Raw genomic sequence first — 26,001 nt, forward strand, 5'->3', positions numbered from 1 at the left:
CTCAGGATGGGGGCGTGGTTAAATTTCCTCTAGCTGTCGAGTTCAAGCGTGGCTGTTGTAGGAAACTCGGTGGCTTCTCCCACATATTCTCACTGACCCTTTTCCACTCCCCAGGTTTGAGTCTCACCCTGAGGAAGGCAGCACAGCCCACCCCAAGGGACAACCTCTCCCTAACCCCTCCAAGGCCCATGTTCCCCACCTTCAGAAAATCAAAACCAAATGTTGAGCTAGACTCCTCTAGACAGCCAGGACGGAACGTGGGTCACGCTTTTCCTCAGAGTTGCGCAGCAGCAGAACCGTCCTCTGAAAGAATACATGAGATCAGCTTGACCTCCCAGGAAAACGGAGGGCGATCATGAACGGGCTAAAGCCTCAACAGCAAAGATCATTCTCACGCTACTTCAAAGTCACGGTGTGCTTTATGAGCGGGGCATAAGCGCTGTGTGATGAGCAAGAGCTAGGGAGGCAGGAGAGAGGGGGCTGGGGACAGAGCCCCGTACTCAAGGGACATCCTCAGGCAACCGGAACACAAATGTGGAGTGTTCCCATGTCCCACTGTTTGGCAGGTGATACCCTTTGCTGGGGACCTCCTTTCATGGGAAGCACACCAGCCTGCTTACTTGTCTCTAGGGGAACAAGTCTACGCACACTGAAAGGGTAGCTCACAAACGGTTCATCTCCAAGGAGGGCTGGCAAGGACAAAACTTAGCATGGTTCAGTCCACCCCACTCAAAGTCAAACTCCAATGCCATCAACCTTCTCACCCACGTCCCTTCCCTCTCCAGACCCCATGGCCCAGCTTTAACCAAGATGGACCATTCCAGAACATCAAAGGATGGTGTGTTTCCCCTACGGCTAACTAACCTAGCCAGCCTACCATCCAGGGGGCTCCATGAAGAGAGAGGCCAGAAAACTACTTCCTTGAATCAGTCTGGACGGTTTCCAAGTTCAGAACTAACCGATTCTGTGGGAAACAACGGTTAGGCTCCCATAGGCTGTCTTCCCCCAGTCTTTGTAACTCATCTCCTCTCGCTCTCCTCCTCTACAATGTATTCCTCTTACTTAAGGAAAACATAAAGTTCATACGAGCAATTGGTCATTAAACCCACACAGACACAACTCGGGAAGAAAAACATAATTGGATGCTGTGGTGATGCCAAGCTGGCTAATGCATGTTGAAGCGGCACTCATGAATCTAACGAAATCGCTGTCCCCAAAGTCACCAAGGAGCTCTAACACAAGGCTGTTCCACTCACCCACACGGCCTCTGCACTGCAGAGTGCTACCAGTGGCCATTCCTCCATGGCTCTCTTGTTCTATGCTAGTCTGGCTCCTCACCAAGCTCCAAGCAACGCCTTGGTTTTCTGTAATGAGGCGAAAGCAGAGCAGGTTCAAGGACACAGTCAAGCTCACTCAGAGAAGGAGCTGGGATTTGAACCCAGGGCCCTGACTCTCCCACAGCACCTTGAAGGTATCCATGCAAGCTTCCCTTGAGATGACTCTAAATCCTCACTTATAACCCAGCTTCACCCTTTCCATCCTTCCTTGGAAAGAGCTGGAGGGAACTTTTGCCTCCAAATGAAAACAAAACGCTTTAGGGACAACTCACCACCTAACACAATGACCCCACTTCTGATATCCTATACAAGACACCCTGGCTGTGGCTGCTGAACTGGTCTTCACCCCTGTTCCCTTCCTGTAACTCTTCTTAATGTATATGCCTCAGCACCCTCAGAGCTTCTCCCCTGCAAGACCTCCTCCAGGGTAGCTGTCTCCATGACCCTGCCCTAGTCTGTCTTCCTCATAGAAGCAGCCGCCCAGGCAGGGCTGCTCCCCCTCCCTTCTGAACAATCTAAGTTAGCTAATCCTTTGTCAGTGGAGCTGCTGTGGTTAGGAGCGTCTCTGGTCTCTGCTCTCCAAACACCACATGTACTCGCTCCCACTTCACCCCCTTACTCCACTCATAACTCGAAATGTCTCCCCGAGGCATAAACCCCCCCATTGAGAGCCACAGCCATACACCATTGCTCCAACACGCCCGCCATTCCGAAGCCCCAGTAGCTCACCAACCTGTCCTGGAGGAGTTTGTAAGAAGGAATTCACTTTTTAGAGATTAGGAAGTAAGAATTCCTACTTGTGGGGCTGGAGAGATGGCTCAGGGGTTAAGAGCACTGGCTGCTCTTCCAGAGGACCTGGGTTCAATTCTCAGCACCCACATGGTGGCTTACAACCATCTATAACTCTGGTTCTAGGAGATGCGACATCCAGTGGCCTCCTCTGGCTTCAGTGGGCACTGCATGGGCATACAGGGAGACGATAATAATAAACATTTTTTAAAAATTAAAAGAGAAATCCTACTATGATTTCTTTTTTCCTTGAGATTTGGGCTTAACTCCCTTTGCGCTGGGGATGAAAGTGCACAGAGGAAAATGAGGCCCATGGAGGAAGAGCAAAGTCACCCCTGCTGACACGGAGGCTCCTGTGGCTGGAAGCCCTTGGAGAAGGTGAGGCAGACAGTGACCACCCATGCACTCTAGGGAGATGTTTTGGACCAGGCCCCCAGCATCCGCACCTCCTGATTCCAAGTAACTACATCCCAGTATCCACATCGGACAATGGGAATGAAAACTGACTCTCAAATTCTGATGAGATTAAATGAGCAAATATATAAAGCACCTGGAATGGAGCAAATAAATTAGAAACAGCAGCTAGCTGTCCCCAAACATACTCACAATTCAAGACTGCCACGTCTCCATTACTGTGACAAAACAACTGAGGTCTGTTTTGGTTTACGGTTTCAGAAGTTTGGTCCATACTCAGCTGGCTCTCTTGCCTTGGGGCCTGTGGTGAGACCACACATCGCCCTGGGGAGCATGTGGAAAAGCAGAGCTGCTCACCTCATGGAAGCCAGAAAACAAGAGAGGAGACAGCAAGGGTCTTCCTCAACGTGGCCACACCAGAGACCTAACTTCCTCCCACCGGGCTCCACTGCGAGCCATCTGCCACTGCTCAGGCTAGCAACTGAGCCTGTCACATACAGACTCTGGTCCACAGCACGGTCAGAATGAGTCTTCCCTGCCAGTGAGCACAACCCAGGCCTGGCCCGGCAGCACTTCCGCTCATAGTCTGTGCCCTGAAGCTGCCACCTTATATCCCCACTGTTGAAACTCTACCCGTTTCTCATGGCCTAACCACAAAGTCACCTCTGTCACAAAGCATTCCCTCTTCAAACAAGTCAGGGCCCATCTCTTCCACTCCTGAACCACACAACACTTAGACAATGTGCCCAGCATCTTGTGTCCCCATTCGGACTGATAGGATTCCTTCCTGGATAAATATCCCAACCCCCAATTGGCCTATCAAAGAGACGTGGACTCTGGCATACTACCCTCACACAGTAAATTCTCAGTGATTCCAATGTGAATCTATAGACAAAGTAACCAAGCAACTATTTCATATTTCTGTGATGTCTTGTCTGGCAGAAGCATTTTTAACACATCTACTGGACAGAGGTGGTTGTTTTTGCTGACTCATGCTAGTATCCACCATCCAGACTCATGGGAGACTGGTTCTGGGACCATTCCCCACCTAGATAGCAAAATCTGTGGATGCTCAAACTACTTGTGAAAACTAGCATAGTATTTGCAATGGGTCTATAGATATTCTCCTGTATATGTTAAATCATCTCTGCATTTCTATAAATGCCTAGTGCAGTCCAAATGTTATGCAAATAGCTATCACATTGTGTTGTTTAGGGGCTAGTAACAAGAAAAAAACATATACACATGCTCAGTTAAGATACATTTTTCCCCAAATATTTTCAATCACCTATTGATTGAATTCATAGGTGTGAAACTCATGGAAACAGAGGACTGATTACAAATAAAGCTTCCAAAACTCTCACCTTTTATTGTAAGGTTTTAAGCAAGACAAGCGTCATTTATCTGCTTTTCAACATGAATCTTAAGTGGTGAGTTGATATTCTCGGTGAATCATTAACTTCTTCAGTCTCAGCTTGCTTCTGGGTTGACTTTGATGTTTTCAACGGAGCGTTGGGGAAAAAAATGTCTGCTCTTAAGTGTGAAGGACCGAGTACAAAGGCCTCTTCATTACACCTGCCCCTGAGTGTCCATGAGTGTGGTCAGAGAAACCAGTGCACACCTTACTGTAGCACAAATAATAAAAACCCAGAGACAGATATTGGAGTTCAAGATGAAGATCAGAAAAGCAAAGCAGCCAAACCGCCAGAGAGCTCTTCTCGGCCAAGGCTGGGATGATCCTGTCTTTAACGTGCTGGAAACTAATTCCCTAAGACTGAATGCCAGCTCTGAGACCCTGCTCCTGTCTTACACACCTCCCTAGTGCAGGGATTAGAGGTGTGTGCCACCTCCTCCACCACCCGACTGTATGGCTAACTAGTGTGGCTGCTGGGATTAAAGGTGTGTGCCGCCACTGTCTGGCATCTATGGATGTGGCTAGATTTGCTTTTTGATCTCCAGATAAGCTTTATTAGATCATAAACAATACATCACCACACCATATCACAGCCCTCCTGTCGGGTCTCTATGCCCCAGAGTACATGAACTCCACTAAGATCTGGAGCCAACAGGTGTAAATTCCTTAAATCGCAATGTTTAAGCTATTTTATTTTCTGCAAAGGCCTCCAGAACCCACTAAGAATGGCTTAGAATCAGCCAGTTTGTCCAGTCAATGGCCTCTGGGAATCATAAGTTCAAACCTGCCCCTTCCCCACTGTAGAAAATAACTAGCCAGGAAGAAAACCGGCCATCTATGAAGAGGCATGATAGCTGCCTCCATGGGTAAAAAAGAGTCCTGAAATCCCTTACCATCCGCTCAACAAGCAGCTTCCCCTCTCACGGGCTGTAAATTCCTACGACTAACCAATGGGGGAAGTGGGATTGGGCTCCTGACATCCCTGCTAATCATCTCAAAGTAGATTTTCTTTCTCTCCTTAAAAGCTGAGGTCACATCATTGCCTTCCAGACACACCTGGCAGTAAATCCTGGCTCCGAGTCACTAACCTCAACCAGTGTGTGGCTGGAGACGGAGCCACCAATGGTGCTCTTGGCAATGCCCAAAAGGGCCAGTCACACCAACCAGCCTTGGAGGTCAAAGGTGTACTGGCATTACTCAGCAAAGCACGAGGCCGATGTGTCCCCTAGAAATAGTAGGCACCTTCCAGAACTACGAAGGGAAAGCAGCACTTAGCGGCTCCCACACATGTGGAATGCATTACCCAGGAGATGGGGTCATGTAAACAAGCTGTCCAGCCTGCGCAGGGCTCATGTTCCAGGCCCTAGCAGGAAACTCCTCCTGTGTTGTTCCCAGCTGTCTGAAGGAAGAAGAATGATGCTATGAAGACGTCTCCATTTGAGGGAGGTCATGAGGATTCCAGTGGCAGCTCTTTCACTCACTAAGCAGCCAAGATGCCACAACCCACCCTGCTCCCAAGACTCATTTCCTCACCGGCATCACATGACTATGGAGGCACAATGCTTTAATACCTCAAACCCAAAAAGGCTGGGTTGAGACGACCACAGATCTCCATGGTAGAGACACTCGTTAGGTTCCTAATATTCATTACAACACCCGGGGGTTGGGGAGGGGAGAGGAAAAAAAAACAGGCAAATCCAGCTTTCTTCATATTCAATGAAACCATCAGTTTATAGCACTGGAAACGGCAGCATAATCATAGTTATAAACCTGTAATGCTTCAATATGTCACCACAGCATGCTGAATTACAGAGATAGTGGAGACAAAAGTGTCGCTTTTGCCTGTTTATTGGAATATTTCTCATACTGTCCACATTTTCAAAGAAAAAAATATGAAGATGAATATTTCCACGCGTTCTCTATCAACTTGGGATTCAGGAACCTGTCCATCATTCATCTCCGACTCTCCCACCCTGCCTCTGGCAGCGCCTTGCACATAACAGCCTCATGAAGGTTTGTAGACGGCCCCACCTGTTCTAGATCTATCTACTCCATTAACGTTTAGAGAGGCACTGTTTGATGGTGGAGGAGGTTTCTGAACTGCAGTCCTTACCCCTGCCAGGATGGGTCAGGATGAAACCGCAAGAGCAGCTCTCTCTGACGGTTTCTCGGCTGGACCCCTCTTCTCCCAGGAGACCCCCAAACCTATGTATGGTAAACGTAGTTAAGCACAAAACCTCTAGAGGAAGGCAATCACAGGGAGAAACCGCTTCCCGGTGCCTTGAAGACCGCTCCCTTCTCTGCATGACGACTCTCTCTCCTCTCTCTGAAGCTTGGCCATAGTTTCACTCTAAACGGTTTGTTCTAAACTATGGAATTTTAAAGCCCCCTTCTCATTAATGAACTCACAGGTAGTCTACTGACAGCTACACACCGACCCTGTTCAGAGAAGGGCACACACTGATGTTCCCACCTGGCCACGATGGCCTTGGGGCTGGCTTAGAGCCTGCACAGGCTGGTCTGTGGTGAGGCTATGCGTGCGGAGAATGTTCTAGCAGGGAGGGGCAGGCAGAAGAGCTCGACCACACTGGACTCAGCCGTCACCCCACCCACAGTCTTCATGAGGCCCTTGCTGACAACAGGGCCGCTAGTCTCACCCAGGTACCTTACAGAGCACCACACGCAGCGCAGTCACAAAAATCACTCGGATGCCCCCTTTTCTCCTAAGTTGTAGGTATCACAGGGGCAGGGGAAGGAGAGGAAGAGGAGGAGGAGGAGGAGGAGGAGGAGGAGGAGAAGGAGGAGGAGGAGGAAAGGAAGCAGGACAAGAAAACACAAGGGAGTGTTTTGACTAGAGACAAGAAAATGCCCCACAGAAGATAAATTCAAAATGACTTAAAAATCCAATCAGAGGTGGTCTCCTATTACTCCAGCTATTAGCCATCACTTCTCCTCAGGCTAAGTCCTCACAATAATTCAATATTTACCTGACCTAAACCAGGGGTGGGCCCCCTTCATGGCCTGGGGAGCCACTTGAAATTGACTTTCAGTGGCTAGCAGCTGTAATCAAATAATGCGAGTGTCTAGCAGTAGGTTGATTGGGTTAAAGCAAACGCTATGGCCCTGTAATTTAGGAAACTGCCAATTTGAGCTTCCACACCTCCTCAGGACCCCACAGTCGTCAGTGTCCTCATGCAGAGTGGATCTTGGAAAATGTCTGATGAATGATTCAGGGACATGCATGATTAGGTCAATGAATGTCACGTAGCTTCCGCCCACCACCCCACATACAAACACACACACAGCTTTGGGTGACTGCACCTGTGTTCATATTGATTCTCCTTCTGCACACCGCGCTTCCATCAGAATGAAGCCTGCACCATCTATCTCCTGGAGGCTATCCCTGAATCCCCTCTGTTGGGATGAGAGCTCTGAGCCCTCATGGCGACTTTCTATCAGGATTAATATTTTCCTTCCTTGGGAGTCTGCTCAGAAGTGAACCACATCCTCTTAATTCAGAGTGAGTGTCTCAGCCCTCACTTTTGGCCATGTCTGGAGATAGAGCCCTTACAAAACAATTAAGGTTAAATGAAACCATAAAAGCAGGGCCCACACCTGACATGTCTGGATCCTTGTCAGATGAGGCACGGAGTGGGATTTCTCTCCTGCACTGCCCACGTGAGAGGTAGCGGTCTACAATCAGAGAAGGGAACCCTCACCAACACCCAACTGGCCAACACCTTAAACATGGACTTCCAGCCTCCAGAATGGCAAGAAAACAAATGCCTGTTGTTTCACCTAAGCAGACTGTGGTAGCCTTATCCTACGACCTGGGCTGACTCACTATAGCACACAGAAATGAGTCCCTTAAGGACCAGTGTTTATCTTATTTGTTTTTTCAGTATCAGTACCTACTGCAGTCCTTATACAAGCTCAATAAACGCTTGTTGAGGAAATGGAGGAACAGATGAAGACCGAAAAACTGGAAAAAAAACCTCTCACTTTGCATCCTTGTGGACACAAGCTATGCTTCTACCCTCATCAATGTAAACAAAAAAACTCAATGACCCACAGGGCTGTCACTCCAAACAGAGTAACGAACTCCAGCCCAGCCGAGCATCAACCCTCTTGTCTTCCTTTCTACCCATCCCTGTAGCCGTTGCTGCTGCCTGGCTTAGATGTTGGAAGTGAGACTGGAGAGACTGGAAAGGGTTAGAGAGACTTTATAAATAACAAAGGCGCCACCTGGATGGTTCTGCAGATAAAGGTTCTTGCTGTACAAGATGCTGACCTGAGTTCGATCCCCCAAATCCACATAAAATAGAAAACGAGAACCAACTCCACAAATGCGCCTTCTATCTCCACGTGTGTGCCTTGTGGGAACACCAGACCTTGAGCAGAGACCCACTTGCCCTTCTGCCTGGGAGTAGGCAGCTGTAAGACAATGTTTAGTAAAAACATGTTTACTAAAAACGATACAATGTCCGGGGCAATAAGTTCCTGGAAAAGGCCTTCCCACGGAAACCGCCCTGACCTCGACCTTGTCCAAAGACTAACGGCACCTTCAAACCCACACACATCCATCTCTGGTGTCAGGGCAAAACCAGCCAGGGGAGAGGAGAGAGCAGAAGCTTCTCTGGTGGGAGCCTTTCTTAGGAAGTTTTCTTGAACCTTTTTGGAGCCTGTTTAAAGTTTTCTTTACATCGTTAAAAAAAAAAGTCCATGGTTCATTACTGGGGGAAGCTTAAATATTCCAGATTGGGAGGAGGTTCGCCATGATCTTCATAGACTTTTACGAAAAGAGGGATCTGAGTCCTTGCCCCCTACGACATTCTCCTTATGGAGATTAGTGAGGGGAGCACTTTTGACAGATAAGGTTCGTCACCGCCAGGTAGTTCAGGACACAAAAGAGGCTTTTTTAGAGTTACAAGAGACTGAGACTCAAGCCTCCTTGAGTTCAGGGGCAGAGAGTGAGGATGAAGAGACCCTGGCTGAAACTAGAGGCTCCATTGTTAGTGAGGATGAGGAGGAGTCTCTTAGTAACAACAAAAAAACAGGCCGAGAAGCAGACGTGACAGTGCCGTGGCATGCATGCTTCCCAACACACCACACACACACACACACACACACACACACACACACACACACACACACGATATTTTTAAGTGTTTCTTTCTGTTTGACTCTCCCTGTTTTATTCCTACAGCAGCAAGTTCTGCAGCGCCCTTTTGCCCTCTGGTTGGCTATTGGAATGCCAGTGTTGTACCCTGAAAGATAAATCATAGCAAAGTCAAGTGCCTGCCCTCCAGGAATGTGAAATCCCTCTGCGGAGCCTGACAGCAGGGCTTGGTCTCCCGGCCATTCCCATGTGCATTGGTTGGTAGGATACACTGAGATTGTATGGTTCAGAGAAATGAAGACAGACCAGTTACAGAACTACCTCTAAAGAGCTTAATGATGAAGGTAACGAAGCCACTACTCCAATTACTACATCACAGGCACTCTTCTGGGCACCTTCTATATTAAGTCATTTAACCTTCATTGATAGTAATGTAGTTGGGTGCTACCATTTCATGTTATAGATAAAGAGCTGAGACAGAGACAAGTCGGTTGCTCTATGAAGCAACTGAACAGTTGAGCTGGGATTCTACCTTATGGTGGAAGAATTTCTGCCCCCAGGGCTCTTGTTATTAGTAACTTTTTCAAGCTGCTTGTCTTAGTTACTTTTCTATGGCTGTGATAAGACACCACGACCAAGGCAACTTATAGAGAAAAGAGTTTATTGGGGCTTACAATTTCAGATAGTTACAGTCTATGACCATCATAACAGGAAACATGGCAGCAGTCATGCATGACACTTGAACAGTAGCTAAGAGAGCACATCTCGAGGCACAGCCAAGAGGCAGAGAAAACTTGCTCAAAATGGCATCAGTCTTTATAATCACAAAGTCCCACCCCCTGTGACACTCCTCTTCCAACAAGGCCACACCTCCTAATCCTTCTCAAACAGTTCCACAAATTGGGAACAGAATATTCAAATATTTGCCTATAGAGGTCATTCTCATTCAAACCTCCACACTGCCCACAGGAGACAAGGACCTTACTTCAACCTCATGGTTGGGACCACTGTTGTGGCCATCTTACCTTAAGAAAGCTTATTTACTTCGGCCCACAGACAGTACTGGGGACAATAACTTCAATGTAAACTCAAGGAGCAATAGAAATGGGCTTGATACAATCTTGTGCATTTCCACGGAAGTTAGCTCATGCTGTATCACTGAGAACATGACCCAGTTTAGCAACATCAACACAGCAGGCACCAGAGAAAATGCCAAGTATTAGAAGGCCAAGGCATGTAGGAGGTGAGAGGCCTACAAACCATGGAGCATGGCGAAGGCAGAAACCGGTAACTGGCTCAGCTTTTGATTAGAGTCCCTGTATCCACGCTGCATGGAGGGCCCTGAGAAAGGCCAATTTTAACAGCGGCAGCAACAACAGGCTCAGAGGCACCTGCCCTTGCGTGTGGCTACAGCCAAGATATAAAGGCAGCTGCTGCGGAGACGGGGGAGTCTCTGGAGCTCCTGAATATCAAGGTCTTCCTTCAGCTGGAGCACAGTGAGGGCATGAGCTCTGGGTACTCATTTCCATGCAAATGACAACAGCAGCAGCAGCAGATTTCCAGTAAAGCCACTCTCAAGGGGATGGATAAATGCTCGACACCACATAAAACCACACAAGGCCCTCTGCTATCAATCCAAAGCCTAAGGATAAGCTTGTATTTGAAAGAACCCTTTCTCAAATCAGACTGGTGCATTCTAGGAGCCCTGCCATGGTCAAGGTCTGAGGGGCACGGCAGAAGCTACAACAAGGTACCCTTAGCTGTCCTGAAGGACTTTGAGATCAAAATGCAGAAGCTTTCTTGTCACTCACGAGGGACTAGGAATCCCACGGTCGACCATCAGCCTACAGATGGCCCACAGCTACATCCTACTTGACAAACTACAAGGAAGTGCGCTTACAGCGAGCCAGTGTGAGGCTGACGGTGAGAGAAGGCACTGCTGAACAAATACAAGTCCAGGGACTCTGTGGTGTGTCCAACCTGTGGCCCTCAGGCTTCCCTCAACTGAGGACGGCCATGAATGTAACCCAACACAAAATCACAGACTAGCCATTGTGAGATAGTTCCACAGTTGTTCTTTGCACCGAAATCTACCTGGTTCTTAAGTCTGAACGCTGCCAATGACATCATGCTGAACTATCAAACACCTGGACCGGCTTGTGTTAAGCACAAAGGCAAAATCACAGCTCATCCCAGCATCCGAGCTAAGTCTGCAGAGGCTGAGCTCTATGGCACCCCACAAGCTTCCACGACAGAAAGACCACGTGGGCAGGCTAACAGGGAGGCGGAGCAAGAGACACACAGAGTAAATCCCCCCTCCTCGGAACCTCTGCAGCACCTGTAATGACTTGCTTGCCCGCCTCACATGCTTAATTTCTCTTTTCCTGGGCTTCTGTCAACACACAAAAAGGGCTGACTGGGCTTGGGCCAACAGCTATTGAGAAATTCCTTTCGCAGCACAGGGGCCTTCTCCATCTGGAACGCGCCAGCAGTGGGGACCCAGCACAGACTGGCACACCCCATTTTGCAGCAAAACAGTTCCTCTAGCCGCCTCACCTCATGTCCTCATGTCCACACAAAGTGAGTTTCCACTGGTGTCAGGGTTCACTGGGCAATGTTTCCTATATTATACAGAGCATCCCCGCTGGCCTTTCCTACTTACAATGGATAGGTGTTCCTTCCAGACATCCAGGCGGTCATCACTGTTTCATGTTCATCGAAAGCCTTCTGGTACTGTTCCTGCACACCTTCTTCCTGTCCCACAATTGCATCTTCTTCCTGTCCCACAATTGCACCTTCTTCCTGTCCCCCAACCCTGCCAGACGCTTAGGAACTCACCAGTGGCCTTGGTTTGCACAGAAGGAAACAGTCGCATAGGAAGGTAATATGGCTTCCTTCAGAGGCATCAGGATGGTGACAGGGTGTGGGGTGACAGAAGGCTCACTCTTTAACCCGCCTCTGCGGAGTAGCAGACAGCTGACTTGGTCCCTGGAGAACTCAAGGACAGGGGAACCAGGGGGATTGCACAGGAAGGGGCTGCCGCCCACAGCACAGCATCCACAGAAGAACCTCAGACCCAGGAGGAAGGGTGACTGCAAGGGCGGGGCGCCCTGCCACATCACTACACTCCGGTACACAGGATGGGGAGCACCCAAAGATGCTCACAGACACATGGGGGCCCCGATGAACCCTACCCTCTTAGCCTTCTCCTCCTACCAAAGATGGGAAACTGATCCGAGCGTTCATTTGAGCTCAAACATCTCCATGTCGATTCTCCAGCCCCTTCGTGACTTTTAAGTCGTAACCAAAACCACCTAAGGTTTGACTCAAGGAGGAAGGAATTATTTTGACTCGAAGTTTAGGGAGTAGAGTCAGCCGTGGTGGGGAAGCCATGTCGGCAGGCATGTGTGTTGGGGGTGGGGGTAGGGTGGGGTGTGGCTGGGGTTGCTTACCTCTGAGCATCTCTGGGAAGTGGGGAGAACAGATGAGCAAGGAGGCAGGACTTCACTATAATCCCAGTCCTCCAGTGACTCACTTCCTCCAGGCAGACTCCACTTCCCCAAGGCTCCACAGCCCCACACAACAGCGGGCTAGGAGCCAAGTGTGTGCCGCTTAGTTCTCTAGCAACAGACACTACCTGAAAGGAGGGAACCTCACTTGAGAAAATGCCTTCGTAAGTTCCAGCCGTTAGACCTTTTTTGTTTGTTTGTTTTTCGAGTCAGGGTTTCTCTGTATTGTTTTGGAGGCTGTCCTGGAACTTGCTCTGTAGACCAGCCTGGCCTCGAACCCACAGAGATCAGTCTGCCTCTGCCTCCCGAGTGCTGGGATTAAAGGCGCGCGCCACCACCACCCGGCTCGTTAGACCTTTCTTAGTTAGTTGTTGATGGGGAGGGAACAGCCATTGTGGGCAGTGTCATCCCTGGGCTGGCGGTCCCATGTTCTTTAAGAGAACAGGTTAAACAAGCCCTTGGGAGCAAGCCAGTAAGCAGCACCCCTCCAAGGCCTCCGCATCAGCTCCTGCCTCCAGGTTCCTGTCCTCACCGCTTTTGGTGATGATCTGTTACCTGGAAATGTGAGTGAAATAAAGCCTTTGCTTTTGGCCATGGTGTTCATCTCAGCAATAGTGACCCTGACTAAGTCAACATGAAACTTGTAGGGGACGTTTACATACACAGCATAACAGTCTCCCAGACATGACCTTTCTCCCTCCTAGCTCAGCTTTCTGCCTGATTGCCACAGGCACCCAGATTTGGGACTCTACAGCATTACTCTAATTATAACGTAAAAGTATCCCAATAATAACATAAACATAAGGTAAAAGCTCCCAAACAGGAGGGAGTATTCAATAACCTGCATCAAGTGTATTTGGTTTTGCTTTTAAATTCTTACTGGTATCAATATTGATGAGCTGCACAGCTCCTCAGCCTCCGAGCTGGCCTTTCCTCCCAGAATTACATCCCCCTGACCTCTCCTCCCACACTCCCTTCCTGGGAAAGCCCAGCCCCTCCCACAGACCTCTTGAAGCAGATGACACATATCTTCATTCCCAGCCCTAACGTCTCTCCTGAGCATCGAACTAAGTTCTCAACTGTCGGAGGGACAGATGGTGACCAAATCAATGTGTTGAGGGCAGTCAGTGCAGCCTTCCATCACGACGGAGGGAGTGAGGGCTCAGCAGGGTCTCTTCATGTCACTGGGCAGCTCTGAGTGTGTTCCTGCGTGCCTGAGTGATGGCGGCAGGGCACACCCTCCTGGCTGCCACCCCTCCTCAGGGGCCCCTCCAATGGGGCGCTGCCAGGCTCTGCCCACGGCTCTCCCCCTTCTGCCAGCCTCACGCCCCGCTGTCTGCCTCTGCATCCTTTCCCTCTGCTTAGCTCTCTGTAGTTGCAGCCCTCAGCATGTCCCCCGAGTCAATAGTTGTTTCCTAACTGCCCTCCCGAGACTACACATTTGCAGAGGGCAGGGCTTTGTCTCCACCTAGTCTTGGATAGATGCATGATAAATATTTAATGAGCAAAAGGTTTCTCTACATCTCTATCTTCCACGCTGCTAAAAAAATCCATTTCTAAAACAAAATGAAACAGATCATGCCATGCCCCTGAAGGCCTATTTTTGAAGGTTCCCATCCAAATCCCCGAGTGCGGTGGTTAGTCGCATAAGGATCTAACATACCCTGGGTGTGTGCACTCTATCAAGGCTACCCAGAGCTACTTCTTGCCTTCAGCATATATCCTTTCTCCTCCTAGGCCTCTGTTCGTCCCCTCTTAAAAAAAAACACCATCTTCCAACACCTTCTTCGCCTGGAAATTATTTTATTGATCAAGACTTGGCTCCAAAGCCTTTGTGTTTCATGAGTCTCCACCACAACTCCCACCCCAGTCCCGAATCTCCGAGATAAATTACCAGTATGAAACCACTGTACCGCATCATGGTAGTTAGTTCCATGGGACCACGGAGACCAAGAATTAGGAGCTATGCTGTGACTACCTACACCAGCCATCTACCTTGGCCTGCGCCGTTGGACATGTAAGTGTTATTCCACATCCCTCCCAGGCAAAGATGACTCTCTGGCGGGCTCACTCCCAGGGCAGCAAATGTGGCAATCATTCACTGTCAGTTTGCTCCGGACGATGCTGGCACCTCAGGGAGTTATCACAGGCATACACACCACACACACACACACACACACACACACACACGGAGTTGATTTTCAGGGAACCAAGGGAAGTAACTCCTTTCACAGGAAATGAAGCCAAAGCAGCAAGCAGGTTACCGTTCTTCCGCCCAGCGGTAACAGCAGCAGTGAGAACCAGTTACTCTCTACAAGGCACTGTGTCTCCCCAGTGCTTGCTCCCAGAATCCATAGCGCACCTACCAAGTCAGTATTAAAAGTAACTGCCTTCCACCTACAAGGTAATGGTATAAATAGGATGACAATGGAAAGCAAAACAAGATATGCCCTCTACTTCTAATCCAAAGCAAATGGGGAGGTGTGGTTTAAATAGCCACACAGTAATTCATAACTGAATTCCGATTAAACAGATAAACTAAAAGTTTCTTAAAGATTGTTTCCCTACTTAAATATAACTCAATGCAATTTAATTCCTCTAGTTAAATAGGATTTAAGTAGAGGAAGCCTCCATCAGCTACTGAGTACATGCTGTTATATTATAACCTAAATTTGCAGGAGCCTCCTACCACCCCCAAAAACTGTGTGTGTGTGTGTGTGTGTGTTGTATACATATGCATGTGTTCATGAGGAGTGGACATGCCTATAAGTGTGTATAAGGTGACTAAGGGTTGGTCAGGCATCTTCCTCTATATTTCTCTACCTTACTATTTAAAATAATTTATTTACTGTTTTGTGTGCACTGGTGTTTTGCCTGCATGCATGTCTGTCTGAGGGTGTCATGTCTCCTCAAAATGGAGTTACAGACAGTTGCACGCTTCCATGTAGGTGCTGGGAATTGAACCTGGGTCCTTCTTGAAGAGCAGTCAGTGCTCTTAACCCGAGTCATCTCTCCAGTCCCACGCCTTATTCTTTTCTAGATTTACTTATTTTATTTTAATGTGTATGAGTGTTTTGCCTATAGGTAGGCACATGTACCACATGCATCGGATTCCCTGGAGTAAGAGTTATAGACATGAGTCATGAGCTGTGAAATGGGTGCTGGGAACTGAACTCGGGTCCTCTGTAAGAGCAACAAGCACTCTTAACTGCTAAACCAGCTCTCCACCCCACCGCAGGGTCCTTTACTGAATTCAGAGCTCGCCAATGTCTACACTGGCTGGCAAGCCCCAGCATCCTCCTGTCTCCACCTGCACAGCACTGGGATTGTCCGCAGCCAAGCCTGGCTTTTTATGTAAGTGCTGGGCTGCTGAATGCAGGCCCTTGTGTCTGTGGGTTAGATTGGGTTATTAAGACCCCATGTTAGTTAGCAGAAGCCCTCCAAAAGGATAACTGAAAATCTCTCACAAGATTAAGTCTATCCGATTCCATAAAACCAGTAGATCCTGTTATCCATCTCATGGTGTTTTGTTTCGTTTCGTTTTGAAGTCAATCTCCAAGTGTAAGAGCTTAAAGCCCAGAAACTCCTGCATTCCTTACTGAAAACTTGAATTTGGTAACTAGCTAGATGAGTACCAAAGTTGTGGAAACACCAACATTAAATTCATCATGAGAACATATTTTATGTCTTTCTTCAAAGAGCATCTTCGCCTTACTGGCTTACTCAGTCCAACCACACATCTCTTATAAATGCAACCAGACCAAAGAAGTAAGGTGGTTTTGTATTTTGTTAGAAAAATAAGGGTATAGTGTGTGAGTAGCCCTCCTTGTCCAGCTTTTCTGCCACACTGATGATTCCAGGAGACAAACATCTATCATTTCAAACAGAAGCAAGAGATGGCCAAGCATGGCCTTCTTTCCCAAAGAGCCCTGTCCTTCCTCTTCCTCCTTTGAAAAGCTCCACTTATTGGACGATGATGAAGTGACCACCGACCAAGCCTACTCGGCTCTGCCATTCTGCCCACTGATTTGCACCGAAATCCATTCCTAGAGACTCAGGACACGTTCGACTACGCAGACAGGGTCACAAAAGTGCCTAGCGGGCGGAGGCTGCAGGAGCTTCTGGCATATCCATGGTGGAGGCAGCAGAGGCTCATTCACTCTGTGCTCCCAAGTTTAATGTCACTTCTAAATAATGTCAAGGATTTGTTTTCATTTGACTTCTCTGATATTCCCAATTTACCTTGTTTAAGATTAATAAAGCAATTATAATGCACCAATTAAGAAGCTATTTCAAAATGCACTTTTAATTCCAGTTTGTGAGCAACTCACTTAATTATTTCTATTTGTTTTCTCTTCTTGAGTGGATAACTTCTCTTAGAGCAGTTCAGGCATGCTTTTCATCAAGGTGAAGGAAAACCAGACCATGTTCCTCCCCAATTCAGCCTCAAGTTCATCTACCCAGCATGTCTTCTCCCAAGTGACTCTCAGATCCTGAGAATCATCACAGCTTATTCTTCCTCAAATGTAACATTTCCAGGGAGAAATGTCCCCTTGGGCTCAAAGGTCCTAATTGCCACTGTCTCTCTCCTCGGTGCTCGGATTACGGATGTGTGCCTCAGTGTCTTGCTCCCTAATCTGGCTTTATCTGACCATTTGTAGACACTTTGGAAGCAACCTCACTGACGATGTTTCTTAAATAAAGATATAAAAGATGGGAGAGATGGTTAAACAAAAAAGAAAGCAATCTCCCCTTGGTGCACTCAGCAATTACAGGTAGTGACACATACAAAATCTGTTTGCATTGCTTTTAACACTCTAAGCACATGCTAGCTGAGGGATCATTAACACTTGTCCAACGTGCATGGGAACTGCAAGGAAAGCTGTCACAACCCCTAGAAAGGGTTGGTGAGCATGTATGCCACTTGTCCCAGAGACCAGGCATCTCTTTGCTCAGAGCAGGTGAGAGTCAAGGAGCATCATCCCATTATGACCTGGGAACAGGTTTCTTAGGTTTCTGGTCTCTTACAATGATCTACTCAGGGTTCAGAGTTCAGGCACCCTGGCCTCTACTTCATCCCAGATTATGGAATTTTCTTGTGGATTCACCAGTATGTTTATGTCCCAGAGATCCCTTATGTCATGGTAGGGAGAGTTAATTTTTAAACTTGTAAAGGGAAGCCTTTTCCTTGAGAGAAGCCTTCCCGCCAGCCTGGTTCTAGAGCCGCATCAGTCCCAAATAAACACACAGGAGGCTATATTAATTATGAAGCTGTTGGCCTTGCTTGTTTCTTACTGGCTAGCTCTGACTTAAGTAATTACCCCATAATTGTTAATCTAAGTATTTCTCTTACTGGAGAATAGTTCTGGGCTTCCTACCCCATGGCGTTACATCTTGACTCTCTGTGTTCCTCCTTCCCAGAGTCCTCCTGGACTCGTAGTCCCACCTATCTAGATTCCTATTGGCTCAACAGTGCTTTATTGACATAATCACAGGACTTCCTCCACATAAACTATTTGATAATTTCAGCTTAAATGGGCACTTTTAGGTCAACTACCATAAAAATAGGGTTGGTGAATGTATTGGAGATTGAAATTGTCATGTCCTGGCATACTAAAAGAAAGACTATAATGAAAATGACAAGTGGCCTAATCTTGTCACCCCTCAGGTTCCTCTTCTATTACATAAGGATAAATAATGTATACACCATGCACATTCACCATAAAGAATTAAATGAGGTTACACATGTGTGGGAATGGGTGTTGGCATACACAATGCATGCTCTGGGCATTTGCAATTAGTGTTACTGGCGATTTGGAAATGTTTATCAATTGCTTGGATTTCAGCCAACTCAAGGTTTCATCCCATCTCTTCTCACTCTTCCATGATCAGTGACGGCTGAACAGTGCATTCCTATGAAAATGGACCAGTGAGTAGAGAAGTGGTCCACTGGATGTATGAGACTAAGCATCTTTTGTATCTGCCACGGACGATGCTGTGTATCTTGGCAAAAAGAGACTGTGTTTGTAAATAAGCTAAAAAGCTTGCTCGTTTGGCCCTTTCTTTCCTTCAGCTCAGAAGCAGTGACCTATTTAGATGTACCATTACCCTGTGTGGTTATTTCAATTATCAAACATCGAACAGGCTTGCAAAATCAGGGAAGGATAAAAAGAGAAGCAATCTGAATTTTTTAAAAAATCACTTTTCTCATCAGTATCAATAAATAACACTAGATTTTAAATTGAACTAAAAATCTATAATAAGAAATTTTTGTGAAAGTCATTTACATTTCAACTTTTGAGAAGTTTTATTTGTATATTTCCTTGGGAGAAAATACTAATTCCCTTATATGTGTATTTCCAGGGCATGCGATAGAGCCAAAGGATGGAACAGAGAAATGGGGAAGGCAGCTAAGAGCTTAGAACCCAGTAATTCCTAAAAGTCCCCCTTATTGTGAGTGTACATTCCAAGAATCCCTCAGGACGCTTAAAATCACAGACAGTGGCAAAGCCCACTTACTATACTTCATTTTATCCTATACATATATACCTATGATAAAGTTAAATTTATATGTTAGGTAGAGTGAGGAATTAACAATGCCAAACAATAAAACAGAACATTTATAACAATGTGCCATAATATCGGTATTCTGGATATTATCCTAAATATTCTACTGTATTATATACTCGACAAAGGGATTAATTTATATTCCATGCAGGAGGAACTGGGCAGGTTGGTGAAAGACATTCTTATGCTACTGAAAATACCACTCCTACTTTATTGATTATTCTAGACTTTCTCACTGAATTATTTTCAGGTCATGGTGATAACCAGCAACGGAAATCATGGAAACAAAACCGCAGACAAGGGCTGACTACTACTTTAATAAGATCTTATTATTCTCAGGCCATGATGATAACTGGCAACTGAAATCCATGCAGCCACGTAAGGGCAGAAGCTGAACCTGAGTCTTGTTCCTCCTGGAGGGAAGGCAGAGCCTTTGTTCTCATTTGAAGGCCTTTCAGAAGCACTGGAAATATATCCCAAGAACAGACTAGCACAGCCACCTTTCTTCATTCCTAATCAGTATCTGCTGGGTCAAGATCTCCATCTACACCCATTACTCCAGGGAATTAAAGAAGTGCTAAGTCCCTCTGACTTGCCTCTTCTCTTTTGGCTAATGAGGTGTGAGATTTGCTACTTGTTATGGGAAATCCTCTGCACCCCCAAAGCTTTCGGATCTCACCTGTCAATGAGCTGTTTCCATGCTGCTTAAATCACTACAGGCTTTGTTGAGGAAATATGTGCTGGAGTTTGGGGAGCTGGGACTTTGTTGACTAGGTTCAGCTTGAAACCATGGATTTCAGACACAGCATTGCAGGAAAGGCTCCTACTCAACCACACACAAAAGTTTTCTCAATAAAACTCCAAGACACTCCAAGACCACTAAGAAAGCATTTGTTCTTATCTGCTGGCACGCAGACACCGCCTCATGATGCAAAAGTGGGAAGCATAGTCTGCCTGACATTACACTCCTGCTTCAAACTGTTCCCTGGGTCCCACTGATGTGAGACATTCAGGATGCTCCCAAGACCCTTCCGAAAAGACTCCAAGTTCTCTGTCCTTCTACATATTGGCTTACGGTGGCCATAGAGTCTACATTCACAAGAGCATTCTCCATTTTGGTGAGTCCAATCATGTGATGAGTCCAATCATGTGACCATCTTCACATCTCTGTACAAAGTATCTCTGGCACCCCCTTCCACCCTAAGTGTCTGTCTCTGATTTCTCCTCCAACCTTCCCCAGACAACTTCCAACTGAAGTTCTCAACTTCCAACTGAAGTTCTCAACTTTTCATGACTCCCCACCCACAATGATTGTTTTCTAAATGGTGAAGCAGGAATTGGGGTATCTTTTTTTTAATTGTTGTCAACCAACATTAACTGAGCATTTGGCCATGAATCAGATGCTACACCGGTGCCTACAACCTAAAAATGTGCCAGTCAAGATCCTTGGCATCAGTGGGCTTACAATGTTATGATAAAGCCTTGCTTCCTAGAGTAATGGCAGCCCTGGAGAGTGAAGAATTTACTGACTGAAAAAACATATGTGATGGCTCTTAGGTTATACCTTAAAATTGTTCGTTGGGAGAGTAAGGAAAGGTTCTCTTAGTTTAAAGAACAGTGTGAGCAATAGTACTCAATGTTTATTGAATAAATACATCAAAGATGCCACAAACTATAGTAGTGTCTTAGCTACTACTTCTCCAGGGCCTTCTACAATTACTGAGTGTCTGTGGCATCTCCATCCCTGATATCAAAAAGATCCTCCTTATTTTACAGATAAGGAGGCTGAGACATGCCCCTCTCTGCCACTGCCACACGCAAAAATCCAAAAGCTAGCAAGTGTCAGCCCCCACCCTGAGTTCCTAACCATAGAAGGAGTTCATCTTCAAGGGGCAATTTGTAGAGCGAAGTCTAGGTCCTCTTCCTGCACATCGGGTGCACCACTCCAGTCATCCCTCAGAACCCAGGAGGCTTCTGGGAAAGCAGACTGAGGCAAAAGAAGAAAAAGCAGCTGAAGCCACAGTCCACAAGGATTTTGGGCACAGCGGGTTCCTGTATCCCCCCAAGCCTGGTAGGAATCCACTCAGGATCATCATTTTTGGAGGCTCCAAATGAGGACCCTTCCTTTTACCCAGCTGACAAAAGACAGCCCAGAGAGGGCCACCCAAAGTCACCACAAGCTAAACCAGGTTTATAAAAAAGCTCTCCTAAGGCTCAAAGGGTTGAATTGGATCTGTGGCTTTCCAGGACAAAGCATTTCGGTTTTGATGGAGTTCTTTTCTCGCCCCTCTTTTGTCTGGTCATTTTCTCAATTTCTCCCTCGCTAGCTCAGGCTTTTTCTCTGTGATACTTATATTGGGCGCATGCTTCCTCACCCCCCTTCCCGCCCCAGCTCAGACTATTATATCTAGCTTTTGTGGTGTTCCTTTTCCTCTGAAGGCAATCAAAAATGAAAATCCCCATTTCAGAAGAGCGTCTATTAAATATGCACCTTTTGTGGGTTGAAAAGGAAAGAGCTCAGTGAGGACTGACTTCAGCTGTGTTTCACCTACAGATTAGATGCTGAGTGAGACTTCTGCCCCGCAGCAGGTCATTTGTGTCTGGTAATCAAGAAGGGGGTCAGGGAGTCTGGAGTTATAAGCAAGTTACTTTAAGGAATAGCTTAGTCTAAAGCACTACCAACCAAGCTGTGATCGTTGGACCCATCGCAAAGGCTTTACCCAGGAGCTTATTATTACTAGGCCCCTGGGGCTGAAGAGATGGCTCCACAGTTGGGAGCACCTGCCTGTCTTGTAGAGGACCTGAGTTCAGATCCCAGCACCCATGCTGTGCTGCTCATGACTGCCTGTGTCTCAAGCCCCAGGAGACCCCAGCTCTCTTCTCGCCTCCTAGGGAAGCAGCACACACGTGGGGGATCCACATGCACAGAAACAAAAACAGTAAATTAGAGAACACAGAAATGCATACTCTCAGGGGCCACTCAAAGCCAACGGAGCCAGGGCGTTTTAAAAGCAGAGGTCTGGAGCAATGGTAAATTTGCCTTTATGGTCAACCTGGAGACTATGTAGGTTTCTTTCCTGAGAAAGTAAATCTGCCTTGCCAATGTCTTAGGACGCCCCCCACTGCCCTTACCTGCCCATACTGTGGATTCATACAGAAGTCCTAAAATGATAAGTATTCTTCTACAAATCGTCGTCAACTAAACAAGAGTTGCAGGTGAGATCAGGCTGGTGACCAGCCATTCTACAGCAGATGATCCCTAAAAGGAAAGGCCTCTGATGCTAAAGGATGACAGGGAACCCTTACTCTCACCGTTTCCAAGGCTCCAGGAAGGGAGAGAAAAAGACACCACTGTTCAGACTACAAAGGTAACTCGTGAAACCCAAGGGTCTTGCTAAAGGGCCGAGAAAGCCGTGAACACAACGGATGACGTCAATAGCACAGGCTTTAAGTTCAGCCCACGCTCAGACCTCACACAGCAGTGGAGACACATGTAGATGAACCCTGGCTAGCATTTGTCATCTATGTGGGAGACATGGGCCAGGAAGATGGAAAAATCACGGGGACCTGGTTGGAAGGACCAGGAGCTAGAACTGGAAGCCCAGAGAGAGGAAAAGCCCGGGGGCCTGTTCAGTGGTGGCCTGCCCACTGATGCCCATCTGCTCACGAGACAGAGCTAGATCCAGAGGGGAAAAGCCCGGGCAGGACACAGACACATGGTCTGGACTCACAACTGACCTTGTCCTCTTCGAAGAAGACGCCTGCCTCAGAGACGTTTCTAGTGAAAACTAAGTAACAGCACAAAAAGTTACTCCTTGGAAGAAATAAAATAAAACAACCACCCACCACCCCATCCAAAGCCAAAGCGAGAGTTTTCTCCCTGACTCCGGCTCCTTGCACACCACAATAAACACTTGTGCCGTGTGGAACGCCTGGATTGCCGATTGCTCTGTGCTAAGGCCTATGCCGTCATTCTCCTCCCCCAGTTCTGCTAAATTTCCACTCCCTTATCTGCTCCATCTTCACCTTCAAAGCCTCTGAAACAGCAACATTTTCCAACATGGAGATGGTTCATTTATGCCAGGCAATTCTTGTTTGTCATCTAATGACAATCTACGTAGGCATCCACAGAATCGGTTATGAGAACACAAACCTGTCCTTCACATACCCACGTCAGCAAGCTCTCAAGGAATATTTGGAACAGACGGGAATGACGGACAGTGGTGCGCAGGGAAGAAAGGGAGATGCGTAAGCAGGGGGATTCAGACAGGAACTCCAGCTGCCCTCCTCTGCCACAACCAAAGATAGCCCTCTCCCTTGGAATCGAGTACCTTGTAGACCCGCCACCTACAGACACTCGGCTATCCATTTACTTCGGTTAACGTCCACTTTTTGACTCGAACCCCCTTTTACCGGAACTAGCTAAGCAATCTTCCAGAAACGCACCTGAAGCTCTGCAACCCTTCCCCACCCCCAACAGCCACCGATCTACGTGCCTCAGCACACCACCTCCAAGAAAGAGAAAGTTAACTTTCAAATAAACCTGTCCTTCAGCCAGCCTGACCGTATTCTTAAAGGTGGTTATTCTAGCGTTACCCAAATCCAGAAGCCCAAACCCGAACTGTCTGAAGAGGGCAAAGGTCAAAGGGCCACAAATATAGCGCCTTTTTTCCTCTCCTCCCCCCCCTTCTATCCCTCTTTTTTCTTTCTTGGCCAAAATGGGAATAATGGACCAGGCTTTTTGTCCTTCCTTCAGAAAAGCCCAACTGGGCAATTGGTGGGTGTGCGAACCTGCACCGGTTCCACAGAATTTTCTGTGAACTCCCGGGGGTTTTGCAGAAGGCTGAGACACAAGAATTCTGCTTCTCAGGCACCCCTAAAGTCTGGATGTATGCGGGAGGTGCAGTCCTGTCCTGTCAGCAAAGGCTTCCCTCCCTGCTGGGCCGTCCAAGGCTCTCCCATCACAGAGGGTCGGTCACTCACCACCCGTGAGCTGTGCTGGGCCAAAGCACAGCGCCAGTTGAAACCACAGGATCACGGCCAAGAGTCTCTGGGGGGACTGAGGCTGCTGTTGCTGCAGCTGCTGCTCTAGAAATCCATCTCCATTGCTCGGGTTCATTCCATGATACATCTTTCATCCACAGAGGGCATCCAGCTTGCAAGAGTCTGCAACCAGGAGCGGAACACGACAATACCCCGGCTTGCCCGGGCTCTGGGGCCACGCTCTCCCTCCTCCGCCCCGGGGACCCGGCGCCTGGGCTTTGCGGGCTCCATCCCGGTTCGCCCCTGCGCAGCCCCCGCCCCCTTTCCCACGGCGAGATCCTCCCTGCCACCCCCCATGCAGGGTCCAGAGAGTAGCAGCCACCATGGGATACTGCGCGTGCGGGAGGGATGGAGGAGGGGAGAGAGGACAGGGGTAGTGCACACTGGCTCTGCGCTGGTCCCCGGGATTCGGCGGTTGTGATCATGACAGCAAAGTCTAAAGCCTGCTAGCCTCAAGCGGCTGAGAAAACACTTTTCCCCCGGCCTGTACATTTTACTCGCAGGAATCTCACAATGTGCCCCCTGCTGCCCCCGGCTACTTCTCGGCTTTTCCAGGGATTGGGAGGGTCCTATTGCCCCAGTCCCCTATGAGATCTGAGCTGTGATTTTTTTGTTTTTAATTTTAAAAATTCCTCCCTTAGGGGTGCTGAGCCCGGAGCCAACTCGCCCAGGCCGGCCTGCGCGCGCCTCCCCGGGCAGACAAGCCCCTTCCGGGCTCCGGCTCTTACCTGTGGGTCTCATGCATGCAGCTTCCTTCCCTCCTCCGCCTCCTCCCCCCCGCCAGTCTAACCCGCATCTGTGCGCGACCTCTGCTGCCGCCGCTGCGCGAGCGAGCGAGAGAGCGAGACGGAAGCCTCGCCGGCTGCCGGGCTATACCGCCCCCGCCCGTCCCGCCGCGCGCTCCCTCCCCGGGCTCCCCCGAGCGGACAGAGGGGAGGGCGGGCGGGGGTGACGAGGACCAGGGCGGCCGGGCTGCGCGCCCCCGGGGAGGCGCTCGCGTGCCCGCTACCTGAGCTCGGGAGCGCGCGGCGGCGGCGCGGGGGTGGGGTGGGGAGGGGGGGGATGAGGCGGGGGCGCGCTGGAGGAGGGCTAGGGCACGCACGCCCGCACGCGCCTCGTGGATCCCAGCCAGCAGCAGTGGCGGGGGTAAGGGGATGGCGAGGGCGGAGGAGGATGCCACGGCCAATGGGAAGCCGGCGCGCCTGCACCTGCCGGGCACGAGTCGCCAGGCGGCGGCACACGCGCACGCGCGCGCGCACACACACATGCATATGCACGCACACATACTCAGGCACACGCACGCGCGCACACGCCCAGGTCTGCACCGCGATCCTTCACCGGTGGTCTCTGGTGCCCTGTGCGCATCACCACAGGCTGCGATGGTGAAGGTGGTTGGTTTTAGGCGGAGGGATCCCACCCAGGACCGGCACCGACGACAGGGTTAACTTGAATGGGGCGCAGTGAGCTCGTTCCTTGCTAAAACCTCAAGTTCCTGGTGACCCCAGAGCACCTCCAGCAGGCTCTGCGCTTCTTCTGGAGCCCAGAGGACGACTCCAGGAGGCTGGGTCACTGTGCCCGTCCCTTGCACCCTTGGTATTTTCCCTCTTCGCTGCCTTGGAGATGAATGCATCCCTCGGAGCTTTCTCATGAGAGTCTCTCCCCCAGGGAGGCGAATGACAAGCGGCGAGGCAATGGGTGCCAATGCAGAAAGCTGGGTATCACCTGAAGGGGAGGCTTATGGCCCATGGCTAAGAACCCAAAGGGATCAGGGTCCCCAGGAAAGAGAGTTTCCCTAGTCAGCGGTCCCTT

General features: G+C 48.6%; 1 protein-coding gene across 5 annotated transcripts in view; it reads right to left on the reverse strand.

The window, feature by feature from the left end:
* The window catches only part of Susd4 (sushi domain containing 4), a 127,367-nt gene extending 102,273 nt beyond the window's left edge, over positions 1 to 25,094 (reverse strand). The window contains exons 1-3 of one of the 5 annotated variants that reach the window (XM_040737431.1): positions 24,921 to 25,094; positions 24,133 to 24,315; positions 1,257 to 1,364 (exon numbers count right to left, since the gene is read on the reverse strand). In XM_040737431.1, the coding sequence (XP_040593365.1) occupies positions 1,257 to 1,364; positions 24,133 to 24,280 (256 nt within the window). In that variant the 5' untranslated portion in view covers positions 24,281 to 24,315; positions 24,921 to 25,094. Of the gene's footprint in view, positions 1 to 1,256; positions 1,365 to 12,525; positions 12,551 to 24,132; positions 24,316 to 24,920 lie in introns of those variants that run through there. The other 4 variants (XM_040737432.1, XM_013119197.3, XM_005078119.4 and 1 more) reach the window with 4 other exon arrangements.
* Between the last annotated feature and the right edge of the window lie 907 nt (positions 25,095 to 26,001).

The sequence above is a fragment of the Mesocricetus auratus genome, unplaced genomic scaffold (genome assembly GCF_017639785.1).
Source record: "Mesocricetus auratus isolate SY011 unplaced genomic scaffold, BCM_Maur_2.0 Super-Scaffold_100676, whole genome shotgun sequence".
In the NCBI taxonomy this organism is placed as follows: domain Eukaryota; kingdom Metazoa; phylum Chordata; class Mammalia; order Rodentia; family Cricetidae; genus Mesocricetus; species Mesocricetus auratus.